The following is a 17,108-nucleotide window of genomic DNA, read 5'->3' on the forward strand; positions in this document are numbered from 1 at the left end:
AAACTGGACTGTTAAATTAATGAAAGCATTCTGAAATTACGGAAATTTGCTATTAAACCTTCAACCTTCAAGACTACCATCCTGACACAGCAGCATAAGCCTTCCTAAGGCTTAACCACAGGATCCCACAGGATTAGTCAGGGAACTTGTTCATGACAGTGCCTTTTAGGGAAAGTGGAAAACAATATGGCAGCCTACATTCTACAAGTCCAAAAGGAATGTGCCTAGAGGAGGCACAATTTCCCCCCAGGAAGTATATATGAAGAAGGTTAGGCTGCTGTGGGGCCAAGTTCTAGCTATCACCTCAGATCTTAAAGCCCTTGGGAACCAGACTCAGGGTTCATGTTTTCTCAGGCTGCAGTGGCGTTGTGAAGCCAGCCCAGCCCAATGGACCTGAGGGTGTGCCTCACTATGCAGAAGCAGACATAGTGAATCTCCAGGGAGTGACAGGTGGCAACACCTACTCTGTGCCTGCTGTCACCATGGACCTGCTCTCAGGAAAAGATGTGGTGGTGGAAGAATTCCCCAGGAAACTGTTAGCCTTCAAGGAGAAGCTGGGAGAAGGCCAGTTTGGGGAGGTGAGTTGATCTTTGGAATGAGACCCCCCCCAGTCCTTAATGATATGGAGGAAGTGGAATGTGGATAAAAGAGATCAGTAGAACAAGTGTCTATCTAGAAGTGAGTTCTCAGCAGAAGGTCTCCCTTATCTGCTTGTCTGCATTGCTCTCTAGATAGTTAATGGTCAATCTCATCTTTGTGTAAGAGCTGTAGATTTCCTAGAACTTCTGGTTTTTATACAAAACCGTAAAGGGAAGAGAGTCACAAGAGTTTAGCTATCCTGAAAAATACCCAATGCTTTCAAAAACTGTTTATAATAGGTTTCTAAGGTTGGGCTCTTGGATGTCATTATATTTTGTGAATTATCTAGGAACATCATGCTGCTTGCTACAATTTTTTTTTTTTTTTTTAATGAGAATTATACGTCAAAATGGTTTAAAAAGAAAAACCCAAAAGCCAAACCAACCTCGCCCCTGTTTTGGTTTTGGAATTAATCACCAAGGAATGAAATTACCACAAAGATAAGGAGGAGCCCTGTTTCTGAGTTGTTCTCAGAATGATGCAAGAAATATTAGACATTTACCTCTTACATAAGTCCTCAGAACCTTCAGAGAATTTAGAGCAATGTTTTTGTAACAAGAATTCTTGAATCCTGTTATCTAAGTGTTACATCATCAAATGTTTTGATTTGATTTCTAGTGAATATGTTGTTGATTTCCAGTATGGATAGGGTATTTTCCCTCTGGGAGGTTTGGTGTTAGAGAAGGCAGAGAGGAACCCCCGACATTTGTCAGTTCTCTCATGTGGACCCATTATGTCCCTTGGGTTGAAATTTTATACTCACCCTACTATTGTTAGCACATAGGCATAATTTACAAGGTTCTCCTCACCCCAAGTGATTATTTTAGGAAATTGCCTTATGTTTTATATAATCAAAGGATTAACTTTCTCAAATCAAAGTTGAAGCAACTATGTCAAATGTTATTTTCTAGTAGAGTTATGCTGTGATAAATTCCTACATTTTAAATTTATTCCTACCCATATCAATATTCCATTCAATGTACATTTTTTGTAGGGCACCGATGTATCATATTAGCTGGGCACTCTAGCATTGTTTATTAACTTTGACAATTACTTGAATCAAAGATATGTCACCCATAGCCTCTTATTGGTCTCTGATTGTTTTGCCTGAGCCGTAAGAGTTAGTTTATCTCCAGGACATGCCCAGCAAGAATGCTGAGGCATCTCCAGGAGACAGGATGATGCTGAGACTAGATGACTTTTGTCTAGGTTCATCTCTGTGAAGTGGAGGGAATGGAAAAATTCAAAGACAAAGATTTTGCACTAGATGTCAGTGCTAACCAGCCTGTCCTGGTGGCCGTGAAAATGCTCCGAGCAGATGCCAACAAGAATGCCAGGTCTGCATTTTGAATTTTCCTTTACTTGCTTCATGGTTAGGATTAGGATTATTCCTAAACATTTCTCAGCTCTTTTTTTTTTTTTTTTTTTTTTTTTCCTCTCTTGAGATGAGAAGGTTTGTGAGCTGTCCCACAAGCCCATTATTGGGCTTTATGCTTCCTGTGTGGCCAGAGGTGCCCATCTTTTTCTCCATCTCTTTCAAACACAAATGCATTTATTTATATTATATTCAATATATACTTACTTAAGTTCCCATCCTCACCCCTTACACAACAGCCCAAACATATTCTTCCCTCACGAAATCCAGACATAATCTTGGATGGCACTTTCTCCTTTGGCTGGCTTTTCTTAATGACAAACACTTTTCCTCCTCCATCTTTGAATTCTCCATTTCCCCACATCTCTGTTTACATTCTCATCCTGTGTTTTTTCTCTTTTATGCTCCTTTTCTTCTATGTTCAGCAGCCCCTCACAAAAGAGAAGCTACTTCTACTTGGAAACACATCCGTGGACCTCTGAGCAAAAGAATCCACAGTCCTTTAGCAGGTTTCCCAACTGGCTAGTAACCTCTTGGATCCTTAACTACATACATTGCAGTTTGCAGAATACTGCATTGCTCTCTGACAGCCTTTCCATTACAGTCATGGTGAGTTAATCCTCACCCAGAGAGGCATGCTGGTGGAAAACTAATTGTTTGTGTCCCAGAGGAACCTGAACATCTGGATACCGTATGCATCTTCTCATGCATGTTGCCTCGATACTCATCCCAAGGGGAAGTTTGTTATTCCTATTTCCCTATATTGTTGTGTATTCAAATTGATGATAGGTGTCATTAATAGTCTTACAGTGGGCAGGATGTGGCCTGAAGAGGAGACAAAGGTGAAGAAATGGAACTGTGTGGCTTTTCACATTTTAACCAAGAGTTTCATCTTACAAATGTTAACATGATATGGGATATTCTTCATATTAATCTTCTCATAGAGCAGGAGAGAGTGGCAAGTGGGGGAAAAACATCATGTGAGATAAGATAATGTATTTTTGGGTGGTTTGGGTTGGTGAGATTTGCAGATCTACCTACACCCTCTTGTTTGGTAATGATGGATCACCTAAGTTCTGGATCCTCACATGTCGCCAAAACCCATAACCTGGAATTTCACAGGAAAAGGAGAGGGGAGACACTGAATCAGGACTACACTGGTTCCAGTGATTTATATAGACAGAGTTTGACTTTCAGTGCAGAATTCCTGTAAAACTCACGGGAGAATTCTGATTTGCCCATGTAGTTTTAAGAATGTGGGCCATTGGCTCCATGTTGACAATTTACAACTTAAATGTGGCTGTCACTATGAACTTAAACCATTACCAGTTTGTCCCAGATAGTTTTCAAACAACTCTGTTTGATCAGGCTACCAAGTCGCTGTGTGCTATGGCTGACTGCTGGTGCAGATGGTATTGGCGAAAGCCAGTAGGAGCAAATAAAAAAATGATTAGATAATCAAGAGGGTGATTATCTACTTTGTAAAAAATATCTTCACTTTATTAAGATTGTGATTTAGTAGAGTGTGAAAGAGGCAAATATCTTATAGCACTTGAGTTGGTTTTTAATGAAGAGCTCCATTTGCAGGGTAGTTTTAAGCAACACCTATCTGAGTCAGTAACGTTAACGACATTCTACAGAGTGGTCCTTTTGCCACTAGGGATATACAAGTGTGTCGTAGATCTTATCATTGAAAACATCATCGTTGACTAAATAAAGTTCCGTTGTGTTTAGGGAAATGTTGGAAGGGATAGGTCTGGGTGCCCTTTAGTCTGTTATCTCAAAGATTATCCAAGGGTGAGCCAGGCGTGGTGTGATGGGGAGGGGCGGGCATTGCTTTGCATCCTTTCTTGCTCAGTTCTGACTCTATCTACAATCACACCCTCCAAAGGAATGATTTTCTTAAGGAGATAAAGATCATGTCTCGGCTCAAGGACCCAAACATCATCCGTCTCTTAGCTGTGTGCATCACCGAGGACCCGCTCTGCATGATCACGGAATACATGGAAAATGGAGATCTCAATCAGTTTCTTTCTCGCCACGAGCCTCTGAGTTCTTGTTCTAGCAATGCCACAGTCAGGTAAACGAGTCAGGTCCTTTATCGTTTCTGTGCAGTCCTGAGAGTAACTCCAGGACCTGAAAATGGGAACTGATAAAACTTAAGGTATCCGTTGTTGTGGGGGTAGTGTGGGCAACCGATTAGTGTGCAGTGGATGATGGGGCAGCCACCGTTTGGAGGAAATCAAGCATTCTTTGAGAACAGAGGCAGGATATGGTTTAACCCTGGTTTGTTAATTAGTATGTTCCCTGTCCATAGCTGTTTTCTTTTTTCTTCCCCGTGTCCCTAGTTACGTCAACCTGAAGTTTATGGCTACCCAGATTGCCTCCGGTATGAAGTACCTTTCATCTCTCAACTTTGTTCACCGAGATCTGGCCACACGAAACTGCTTAGTGGGCAAGAATTACACCATCAAGATCGCTGATTTTGGAATGAGCAGAAACCTGTACAGTGGTGACTACTACCGGATCCAGGGCCGGGCAGTACTCCCCATCCGCTGGATGTCCTGGGAAAGCATCTTGCTGGTGAGTTTCTACATCCAGGAGCCCTGTCCCAGCAACTGGGACAAACTGGAGGCAGACCCCACAGACCTTGACATTTTCCCGACTTGAGAGGATCTTCTCGGGCACTATATTATTATTGTTTTTGTTGTTATAGACTTGCCTATTTCTGCTGGGAAAAGGTAATGCACCATTACAGAAGCTCTAGGGGAAATGTTAGAAAGGATAAGAAATTTAGTATCTTGGGCTGGAGAGATGGCTCAGTAGTTAAGAGCACTGGCTGTTCTTCCAGAAATCTTTAGTTTAATTCCCAGCAACCACATAGTGGCTCACAACCATCTACAATGAAATCTGGTGCCCTCTTCTGGCCTGTAGGTATACATTCAGGCATTCAGACTGCTGTGTACATAATAAATTAATAAATCTTTAAAAAAAGAAATTCAGTATCTTTTTCTATTTGCCCTTCTCCCTATCGAATTGTCTTAATTATGGGCATTAAAAGCCTTATCTGTTAAAAAATTACGTTGTAATATACTTCCATATTAAGTTTATGACCATGCTTCTCATAAATTTATTAAACTGTAAACTATCATTTTCTGCAATGCTACCTTGATTGTCTTCCATAATAATCAGAGAGAAGCCTGAGCCCAGTTTTATTTTGTTCATTTCTACTTCATCTGCTTATTTCTAGCTGAAATTCACATAGGACTCATAATTTAATTTTGAAATGAAAAAAAAGAACATTATCATCTCCTCACTAAGATAAGTTAATGCTGTGGTATATTTATTGCCTTTGAGGGTTTCAAATATGTCATGTCTTTAATTTTTTATTTTTAAATATACAACTCTGTGTGTGTGTGTGTGTGTGTGTGTGTGTGTGTGTGTGCATTTGTGGTGGGTAGGGGTGTGTATGTAAGAACAGGTGGTTGCAGAGGCCAGAAAACATGTCAGATCCCCTGGAGCTGGGGCTACAGGCAGTTACAGGGTGCTGGGAACCAACCTCAGGTCCTTTGGAAAGTGAATAAAGACTTACTTATGTCTGCCTGTTGTCCCGATACATGGGAGGCTGGACTAGAAGAACTGCTGTTAGTTAGACATATGTGTGAGTTACATAGTGAGATCCTGGATCAAACAAAACCAAAAAATAAACAAGAATGATGCTATAATTTCTGTCATTTTATAAAAACCCAATGACCTTTTCATCTGTATATGTGAGCCTTTATTCTCATCAACTTCTAACATACGTAAGCATTTTTTTAATCTAAGGAGCTGTGGTATTAAAAAGAGGTTGCATTTAGAAGACTGTGCTTCCTATTTCAGTTGTTACACTATCAATGGACTTATTAACCAGAATAATTTAGCGCACCACTCCTTTTATTTTTATGATCTAAAAAAAAAAAAAAAAAAAAAAAATCAGTAACCTACATGTCTGTACCACTACCTTTATTAAATAGAAAAACGTATATTTAATGAGTGCTGGTCACATCTGATCTGTGTTGTCATTGAATAAAGTCATCTTCAAGACTGTGGCTATCTATGAATAGGGAAGTGAGAATCCTGAATCCACCAGGCCCCATTCCAGGCTCTTAAAAGGCTTCCTTTATTCCTACCATCAAAACAATTGATTTTTCATGCTAACTTAGCCTTTTCCCTGGGTGGTTTTCCCATATTCTACAAGTGACCTTCTAGTGTTCAGAGAGCTGATAGCCCAGAGGCATCTGTTCTAACGCTCAGTCCAGGGGGTTGTGAACTGCATCCTTGAAGCTCTTGGATCTCATGTCCAAGAGAAGCTGGTCAAAGCTGAGGTCACAGGGATGGGAGAGTGAACAGTTTTTCCGTAAGTTCACATCGCCACTTCTAGTTCCTCCGTGCACATCTCGGCAGTTTCTGCATTGCTCGCCCTTGTTGGGGGGAAGGAAGATTGGTTTCAGATGATGGGCATGAAACATGCTCTTTGTGTGCGGACCTGGCTTGCTCTGACTTTCTTTTCTATCCTTCAATAGGGTAAATTCACCACAGCAAGTGATGTGTGGGCCTTTGGGGTGACCCTGTGGGAGACTTTCACCTTTTGCCAGGAACAGCCCTATTCCCAGCTGTCGGATGAGCAGGTTATTGAGAACACTGGAGAGTTCTTCCGGGACCAAGGGAGGCAGGTATGAACTGTTGGGGACGTGGGCTTGGGTGCTCCCAAGGGAAGGAGAAAAGAAGGTCCTGACTCTGTTGGAAGGCCCCAGCTCAAGGATGGAAACAAAATTCTCTATCTGAGGCTCATTATCCAGGAAGTTTACTCTGTGGTAAAAAAGGAATGAGGGGAGTCAATGGTGTTTGTTAAAGAAAACCTGAGAATAAGGTATGGTGTGGGTTTGGGCTGGTGAACAATTCTGGACTTAGATGTCCACAAATGGACTGGTATGCCCTGGTCCTTCTTTGCAGAGGTGCCTCTGGGCCTACTGATTGATCCTCTTGGGGATTATGGACAGCTGAGCCTTCAAGCTAAGATACCAAGCTTCCTTTGTTTGGCCAAAGATTTTTTTAAATACTCCCATGAGACCTAGGATTTAAAGCTTGTTAGTAACTAGAGCATTTGCCTTCCCCCAATCGGTCTATCTGTCTGTAGCAAGCACATCTTACATTGCAGCATCTCCAACAGGAAGATGGTAATAGCTGGGGAAGGGCTTTGCAGGAGATAAAAAGTGGGTCCTCTCTGGTTTACCTAGACTTAACCAAGCAAATGACAAGGGGAGGACAAAAAAAACACATGGTGCATGCTGGAAGTGAGAATAGCCGGCAATTTAATTTTTATCTCAATGTTCTTTAGATAGTTTGACAGCAGGAATTCTATATCACCCATTTTGGTTAGGAGGTGTCATGGTTAAGTTTCTGTTGCTGTGATGAAACACCATGACCAAAAGCAAGTTAAGGAGAAAAAGGTTTATTTGGCTTACACTTCCACACTGATGCGGAGGCCATGGAGGGCTGCTCAGGCTGCTTTTTTTAGAGAATCCAGGACCACAGGCCAACAGTAGACTGGGCCATCCGTAATCAATCACCAATCAGCAAAATGTCCTAAAGGCTTGCCTACAGCCAGATACTATAGAGATATTTTCTTAATTGAGGTTTCCTAAGATTTTATAATTGAGGTTTTCTCAGATGTTCTTAGCTTGTGTCAAGTTGACCTAAAACTATCCCGCACAGGAGATAACCACTCTCTTACTGTGATAAAGCAAAGATTTGCTCTTGTCTTTATGAAATATGCAATGGACTAAGAAGAAAGCTTTTCTCTCCTCGATTAATGTATTCAAACCACCCTTTAGAAGACACATGTCAAATTAAAATTGTGTGCTCACTAAGGAAATAGATCGCACTCATTAAAATAATTGTCTTAATTTGAGTATATCCTAGAATCCTAGGCAAAAGTGGGGTTACTGTGAGCCTCTCGGTTTTTCTTTAATGGTTGTTTAATCAACAGAAATCCTGTAGAGTAAGTTTTTACAAATGAGACTTCCACCCATGCCACAAGAGGAAGGCCAGGTTCTTTTCTGGGTTTTTTTTTCTGTTTTATATTAGTGTTTGTGATGTTAAAACAGTCAGTAAGCCATCAAATGGCCTTTCAGTTCTGTCATGCAGTTTCACAAGAGCACAGCTTTTTTAACCAACTGAAAAGAATGGAAATTCTCATTTATAGTAATCTTTAGAACTTCACTTTTCTCCTTTAGTTTTAGGCAGTCTCTGTAAAAAAGACCACCCATTTTTACCTACACAAGATACTAGCAGCGCACCACACACACATCTGGCCACCTCCCTACAATCAGGTACTAGAGTCAGGGATTTGACTGAATTGAGGCCAAATGCAAATATGACCGTCACACCCCGGAGTCACTTCTCAGTTACAACTCTAAGTTTTGAGAAGATAGTCTCTAAAGTTGGCATGTCAGATGTAAATAACTGGTTAAAGACAACTTGTTAGATTTGGTAAACTTTGGTTACTATTGTGTTAAAATTCCAGTATTCATGATTTAGAGTTGGACCTGAGCATATATGGACAGTGATGCTTTATTGGCTGCTATATGGCATCTGTAGTCTCTGAGCTGCCTGGATGTGATGGACTCATCTCTCAACAGTTCATCCAACCTACGGTGCGCAGGAGATACACGGAAGGAGGGGGCAGTGTGGCTGATATGAATTCTAGAAGAAACTGCATACCTAGGATTCGTAGCTTAAGCAAATTTTAAACAAATTCTCTTCAATTTAAAAGGCTTAAATGTCTACAGTGAAACTTCTAACCATTAAAAATGCATTTGGCATTTTGTGTGTGTCTGTTCAATTTACAATCACATGGTGTGAAGAAATTTCAGATAGCATTTTTCTTGAATGCTCACAGTATGAATTGAACTTAGTAACTAAAACTAAATTGCTTTAAAGTTTACTTTGGTGTTCCAAGAGGTCACAAAATGGTATATGTGATATGAAGTCTAAGAAACGTACCTTGAACTTTTCAAGTGAAATTGTTATTGCTATTGGTGCTTTTGAGACTGAATCTTGCTACATTTCCAGGGTGGCTTTGAACTCAGATCCTCTTGCCCGAGCCTCCCAAGTACTAGGACTACGGGCCTGTCACTACCACACCTGGAACTCAAAGTGACTATAATACTTTTTTCCCTAAACTTCTTAGAAAGAGCTCAGCAATTTTAAATTTTACCAGTAATACCTAAGAATGCCAGTTATCAGTAATAGTTACTTTCGGATGCCTGGTATTTTATATCTGATGTTTTATAATTCTGACTTAACTTTGTTGTACATGATTTGATAGTCCATCTAATTTACTATTTTAACAGAAGTCAAATACTTTTGCTTATTGGCCTTTTTAACTGCCAATTAGGAGATGATGGGTATATGTTATTATTAGAGTCTGGGTAAAGCCCAGCTCCTATCATACATGACACGGGCTGGTGTTGTATGAGGTAAGGCAGGGCAATGAGAAGTAGCTAATGATTAACTAGGTACCGATATTGGGTTCAGCAAAGGTAATGATACTTTGATAGTGCAGGGATTGTGGTAAGTTTAAGCATGGTTTAGTAATCTGTCAATATAGCAGGGTATTAAAAAGTATAGTTAAGGAGATTTTACTAATAAATTATAGAATGCAGATGGTGGACTGGGAGCCAGCTGAGTAGCATCTTGCTTGTGGTGATGGTGACTGACAACCTCAGAGTAGCAGCCTAGGCTGGAATTAGTGCATCGTGAATATGCCTGTTAGTGCCATCTACTCTCATCTAAACGAGAACAATACAGAGGAGGGGGAACACAGAGAACAGTGGTAGGCATTGCTAGGATACAGCCTGCCTCCCAAGTTCTACATCTGGCTGAAACATTATTCCAATCAAAATTACAATAAAACCTCAAATTCTTTATGGAGCTGACGCTACAGATGTGCTTTATTTATGCCATATTGGCTCAGGCAAGATTCGCCCTCATTGATGGCAGATCTGAGTCCTTTTTGCTTTGGGGTAACCTTTGGCACGAAGGCAGGGCCCCCAGGATGGCCCATCACGAAATACTGCTTGAGAGGACTAGATTAGAAGAAGGTAATAAGAGGCTGATGAGATAGGGCTCTGTGTACAGGCACAACACACACATCTGCGGCTAAGTTCAAGAAATGCCGAGGGTACACATTGAGTTACGCTACAGCCCATTCTCCTCCTGCCTCTTAATACATATTTTTCTCTCTTTTAAAAATTTTGTTCCCAAAGATCTATCTCCCTCAACCAGCCATTTGCCCCGACTCTGTGTATAAGCTGATGCTCAGCTGCTGGAGAAGAGAAACCAAGCACCGACCATCATTCCAAGAAATACACCTTCTGCTTCTTCAACAAGGAGCAGAGTGATGCCATCAACGCCTGACAACGTTCCTGTGGTCTGGATCCTCCCCGTGAGACCTACTGCTCACCCACATCTACGCCACTCCAGCCGGATGTTCAATGGACCCGAGAGACAGAGAATTAGTTACTCTGCCCTCTCTGTCCCTCACCTCCTCCACTACACTTTCCTGTTCCCCACCATTGACTCATATATTCTTTTTTACACGAAATAACTAAAAAAGAAAAAAATATATAGAGCAGATATTAGTAAAAGAAATGTTACTTGATATACCAAAGGTTTAGATAATGAAGACTAGAAACTCAGATAATTTATAAAGGTTATGCTTCTGTTTATAAGTGTGCAGATCCTACACTATGTTTTTTCTTGTCACTTTCTGTAAAAAATACCTTTAGAAAGAAAAACTTGAAGAATATGAATGTCTTGGGAAGCATGAGATTAGGCTTAAGGAGAATACTTAGTTGTCATGAAGAATTGCAGGACTTGGCATTCCACAACTAATGGGTGATTTTCTGACTTGTATGTGACTCTCAGATCTCTCTATGTCTCTGCCTCTGTCTGTCTGTCTGTTTGTCTGCCTGCCTGCCTGCCTATCTATCTATGTATCTATCTGTGTATCTATCTGTGTATTTACCTGTGTATCTATCTATGTATCTATGTATCTATGTATCTATGTATCTATCTATCTATCTATCTATGTATCTATCTGTGTATCTATCTGTGTATCTATCTATCTATCTATCTATCTATCTATCTATCTATCTATCTATCTATCTATCTATTTATCTATGTATCTATCTATGTATCTATGTATCTATCTATCTATCTATCTATCTATCTATCTCCTCAAAGTGAGTGGCATGCATTTAAAGAGTTATACCTTGTTTCTTGAAATTAATGTTTTCTTCAATCATGACCAGAGATCATGACCTACCTATGAAACAGGGCTTATGGGTAGAAAGAAGTAAGTGACTGTTGTAAGTCTGAAAGAACAGTAGGAAACAGAAGGGAAAGATTCTCAGTAGACTGTGGTCATAGAAAGGGGGGTCCTTAGAGGATGACTAGCAAGTGTATTGTTTGTTGTTCATGTGTGAGAGTCTTCACCTGTGTGTTTTAGTGACAAGTTGACTTTAATCAGTAAAGCCTAGCATTTTGATATTTTAATGGTTGCTTTTTTGGTTTCTTCATCTAGTTCTACTTCTTTCAATATGTGATGCTTCTGTTGGGATTGTAGGCTAGGGTTTTAACTTCTTAGACATAAGTATCCAATGTCATGTCTAACATACAAGAGATATGATTGCAGTGTTCTCAAAAGGTTGGCCAAGACCCCTAAAAGAAATTATAGGAAGACTGATTTCTACTCTTTACTTGGGAAAATATGGGAGTAAAGCATACACAGGTGAATGGGCTTCCCCAGAGATGGGGGGTCTCTCATTTCTGAAAAGTTTCAGATACTAACTGAAGAACTGTGGAAGGAAGAGGTTCTTGACTACTGGATATATATGGGGTAATAAAAGGATGGCCATTCAGGGTTACTGAAAGTGCTTTTGCAGGCAGTAAAGCATGAGGTTCTGGCCATGAAGAACTGTTGCACAGTCAAGGAGGAGTTGTCTTAGAGCAGATCCTAAGTTTTCATCCTTTATAGACTCTAAGATTCAGCAGAAACCTAGACTACAAACCCTTAAATCCCATAGAGAAAAACCAAGAAAAGATTACCAAATAATCTTCCCAAGCTGGGGTAAAATAGTGGTGTCCTGCTTCTGTCTACCCAGTCAGCTTGCTCCATGGTCTCTTAGAAATCTGAGAGCTTCTTGGCTCAGCCTTCAGCATGGCTACAAGGACACAGCATGGGTGTAGCTCTTAGTCTTAATTCATAGATACCATTTTCTCAGAGCAAATTTATCTCTCCTTTTCTATCATTCTCAACTTTCATCTTTCCTAAGACTAACTTTGATGGGAGAGGTAGGAGAGAGCATCGGGTTGGGAACTCTGCCCCTCTTTCTGCCTCAAGCTAAATTTGCCATCTTCCCAAGTCTTGCTATCTCTCTGAATTTGTTTCCTTATCTGTCTCACAAGAAATTCGATTTAGATGATCTAGTAATCTCATGGAGTTCTGCCATGTTTTGTGCTCGCTGGAGGACTAGATTTTTGGTTGATGTAGGTTCAGTTTCTGCTCAGAAAATTGTGGTCAGTGATAGCGATCCTGAGACACATCGTTTACGTAACATGGTCACCTGCATTATATCTGCTTTAGAGTGAACCGGACTTCTTTCTCTTATCTCTAGTGTCAGACATGTTTCTTGTCTATCTACTCTTCAGGATTCTGCCCCTAGTCCACTGTATTCCTTTAAACATGAAATTTCCAGGACTTTGCTTTATGGAACTAATCTATTCCAGATGGCTGTCAAATATGTATCATCATGTACAGACACTTTTTTTTTTTTTTTTTTTTTTTGGTATGAAGAAGGCTCCACCTTCTGGCACTGAAACCTTTGTATTATAAACACAGGTTTAGTTTTTATTTACAGTAATAGAGTTTAGCAGTACAGGTCTGAGTGACTGACTGTAGTAGACAATAAGGGCTTACTCTAAAGACTTACTCTGTAGGCAGGTAATGCTCAAATCTAAATTAGAGAAATGAAGGTAGACTTTGGAAAAGAAATCAGAAACAGACGAGAAACTGTGGGCTATTATTATTTCCCCAAGGTATTCATGATCACAATATATATGAACTGTGTATGTCAAGATGTCCTTTAGACTGTCATATTTCAATTCATAGCTTTGTTGACGAATACATACTTTAGCCAGGTCCATTTATTTTTTTAGTGTCGGGGATCACAGCCAGAGCTAACATTTGCTAGGTATGGATTCTGTCATCGATCTATAACCTAGTATGTATGTTCAAATCTTGATCTGTTGACTAAACAAATATGTAACCGAGCCATGTATGTGACCTGGAGTGGACATGAGGAGAGCATGCATAGTTGGAGCTGGGGAAAGATCCTCTGGGAATGCTCAGAACTGTATAACAAAAGAGGGCTGTACGCAAGTGTGTGAATAGCATTTTTCAAAAGTGGTTAGATGAATGTGTGTGCGTGCATGTGGATGGATGGAGAGGATTGGGAGAAAATGAAAAAGAAGGTACCATAGAGAGAGGCAAGGAATGGTTATGAGGAAGACACAAGGTGAGGCAAGTCAGACAAGGTAGAGGCAAGGCTGTCTGGAGGCCATGAAATCAAAGCTGATCCATGGAAAGAGATCGGAAAGAGGCTAGAAAAGTGGCTTTGAAAGAATGGAGGGAAGGAAAAGGAGAGATGCTGGGTGGGGCCCTGGGTTTATTAAATTGCTGGTGGTACACCACGGACAATGCAAGGGATTTTTGTGGGGTCAAGGAAGGGCATGGTCTTTATGGATATAGAAACCTGGAGCCACCAGATCCATCTCAGGGGAAGAGGATACCGAAGGCCGTTGGCTCTCCTGTGAGTTTTAGACCACATCTAGTGCTGGGGACAAGCCAGTACTGTCTGTGCATCAGATTTGGTGTTCCATGTGCTGTTTGGGCATGAAGTTCTTGGAGGGTTTGGTACTTACTAAATCCACTTTCAATACTGCTCATCATTGCTTGGTCTAAAATGGCCACAGCAAACATGGAAACAATAGATGTAATCTAGACAATACTCCGTTTTGTCCAGTCTTTTGACAGAGGGGTGTGTCATATTGGAAACATGTTCGTCAGTTTCCCACCCAGGCATCCCACAAGAACAGCAAGATGTGGGCTTAGGCCATATGTTTTAAGTAAAGAGGAGATGGGAGGGCGTGTCAGGATGAAGGGAATACAAGATGTTCTAAAGACATGCACTAGAAAACCGAACAGTGTCTGGTTTCATCCAGTACAAAATGAAAAAAAAAAAAAAAAAAAAAGCAATACACTGGTTATTGCAACTTTGATCCTAAGTTGAATTCCAGGGCCTGGCATTTGCAGCATAGTCTTTTTGTTTTGTTTTGTTTTGAAGCCTATGCCCGTGGGCACTGTGTGGGGTAAGCCCCTGTTTTGGCAAGATGCAGATTCTGGTCTACTCTGGGAAAAAACTTCTTGAAGTTTTCTATTCTGGAAACATAAATGTCATTGGCCCTTGGTGAATTAATTGGAATCCTAAGTTAAGAAGAAAGTAGGCTGGCAGGAAAAGACTGGGAAGGGACCATTTAGTTGCCCCAAGTTTTTCATAAATTTTTATTTTGCAATTATCTGAGACTTGAAATAAGTTACAAAAGAATCAGTAAAAAATAGCCTTACCCTGGATCTAGTTTTCTCCCCACTGAAGATAATTTTAGTCTATTCTCTTCCACTGAAACCATGGTTTACTTGGAGCCATTTTCAAAACTAAACTCTAGGCCTGACTTGTCTTTCACCCATTTTCCTACCTTGTACCCGTTTACTCACTGGATGTTATTAGCCTTTGTAGGTTTGTAACCTGGCTTTGGTGGCATACAGGATAAAGGATTCTATCTGGATATTACTCTACAAATGAGGGAAAACATCCACTTGACAAGCTCTTTTATCAGTGAACAACACTCCACCTATTTGCTGAATCCCTCTTCAATTAGAACTCAACATTGCCGGACCCAGAATGGCCACAGGACTCATGAGCAATGCTTAGCTCCTCAGTTTGGCACCCCAAAAATCCAAGAATAACCAATGAAGTAACAACATAAAAGGCTTTTAAGTGGAAGGGAATTCTAAGCAAAAGAACGGAACTTTTGTTGGTGACAAGAGGGGTCTAGGATAAAGCAGTACTTTAGTCAAGAATGAACTGGTACTGAATAGAAGCAGGGATAGTTTGTGTCTGCAATATGACAAATGTAAACCCCTAATGTGAGGTTAAACACTATCTTTGGAGTACCAGAGAGGCTTCATTTGCTTAATGGTTCATCCTTAATTATTATATCAGCTGCTAAACTAAATGCAAACACAGCAGCTTCCAGGGAAAAATTTGAGACTCTAATTTTGTAGACTTTGGGTTTTCTGTTGGACATTTTTTTTTCTGCTGCCTTTCTTAAAGGATATAGGATCAGAAATGTCTGTGGCTTAGGAAGTTCTAGGCACACAAGTAAATATTTTGTGAATGTTATGTTTTGAATGAATAAAGTATGGAAAAATCATGTATCACATGTGTTAATTTGGGGAAGAAGTGCTTTATAGCATAGAGGGCTTATTTTCACTTAAAAAGGAAAAGGAAAAAAGTGCCCTCAGGCAGTGTACAGCCTTGTATACTTTTATTGGGAAAAACAATCAGGCAACCATGCAAGGTAGTTTTTATATGTTACTAGACCAAAGGCAGTGAGGGAGAGAGAGAGGGTGGGGGTGGGGGGCCAGAAGACTCTGGCTCCAAAACTCAGCTCCTCTGAAAAGAAGCTGTTTAGTTTCTCCCACAGACACCTTACAGGTTTTACAGGAGAGCAGATCTGAGTTCCAAGGCTGATCTGAAAGCTGTGCATCAAGAAAATATGTCTTTCAGTGCAAAGTGGTTCTTTGCTATTTATGGATTCACATCTTCTTGCCCCATGTCCTGTTCCCGAGGGCCGACTTCCTGCAGCAATAGGGTGGACTCTTCTACGAGGAGACAACTCTGGGTATTTTTCAATAGCCTGTGGTGGGTAATGTGTTTTGTCAGGGGCTAAATAGCAAATGGACTTAATTTCTGCTCAAAACAGTCACAGTCATTCTGAAATGGACACATAGAAATCCTCTGTATTAGAAAAAGGAACGGGGTGTGGTGCCGTTGTGTATTTTCTTTATTTATTCCCTGTAAGTCTGTCAGATGATACATTGTGAATCCCAGTGATTAAAGAGTCATGCTACTGATGCAGTCTTCTTTCCGTCTCAGCACTAACAGTTCTTCCTTACACCATGGTAGAGTAGTGAAGAGACACGGGGAAAGAGCTGGGGTAGGTGTATGTAGCCATGCTGCATGGACGTGTTTATCGGACAGAGGGTCGTGTGACACAAGGCTTCTGTTAGCTATCAATTGACAGCTAACCCACACGGCCATGTCTCTGACATAGTAGCAACCTTGTTTTATAGCTTCATGTTATTGGGCCAGTTCTGGGAACCTGCTCACACCCTGCCACGGCTTAATGGTGAATAACACGGCGTCTTTGCACACTCGTACACAAACACACAGACAAGTCATTCCTGTGTCTCAATATGCGGGTCATTATTTGAGGACGGAAACTATGTCTATTCAGTTTTTCATTAGCAACTTGCATGGGTTTGGTTAAGTTGCAGAGAACGAGAGAACTGTTTTCCGTGTATAGTTTTCTATTCATTTCCTATTTGAAGGATTCACATCTGTTAATCCTCTTCTAGAGTCTGCATCCCACACAGGGTAACACATGAGCATTTACCATCAATGAATTGGGTACCATTCTGAGTTAGTTTTGAGCCAGTCTGCATGCATTTGTTTTTAAAGGGAAGAAGGTTGAAAAATATAAACAAGAGAAACTACACAGCCCTAATGCGTTAGTCCTGTCTGCAAATTAGAGGCCGTTAACTCTGGGGACATTTCTAAGAACTAGGAACAGAGCTTTGCTATTTGAGCAAAGGATAGATGTCCCATCCTTACCTATTGTAGTGCAGAAAGAAAAGAGGTCAGTGTCC

At 40.6% G+C, this 17,108-nt stretch overlaps 1 protein-coding gene across 1 annotated transcript in view; it reads left to right on the forward strand.

Annotated features, from left to right (window-relative positions):
• Positions 1 to 12,991, forward strand: part of DDR2 (discoidin domain receptor tyrosine kinase 2) — a 115,963-nt gene extending 102,972 nt beyond the window's left edge. Inside the window, exons 13-18 of the mRNA XM_080935585.1 lie at positions 355 to 578; positions 1,849 to 1,976; positions 3,906 to 4,094; positions 4,363 to 4,597; positions 6,577 to 6,726; positions 10,324 to 12,991. Coding sequence (XP_080791711.1) covers positions 355 to 578; positions 1,849 to 1,976; positions 3,906 to 4,094; positions 4,363 to 4,597; positions 6,577 to 6,726; positions 10,324 to 10,458 — 1,061 coding nt within the window. The 3' untranslated portion in view covers positions 10,459 to 12,991. The remainder of the gene's footprint in view (positions 1 to 354; positions 579 to 1,848; positions 1,977 to 3,905; positions 4,095 to 4,362; positions 4,598 to 6,576; positions 6,727 to 10,323) is intronic.
• Positions 12,992 to 17,108: the final 4,117 nt, after the last annotated feature.

The sequence above is a fragment of the Micromys minutus genome (assembly GCF_963924665.1).
Source record: "Micromys minutus genome assembly, chromosome: 1".
In the NCBI taxonomy this organism is placed as follows: Eukaryota; Metazoa; Chordata; class Mammalia; order Rodentia; family Muridae; genus Micromys; species Micromys minutus.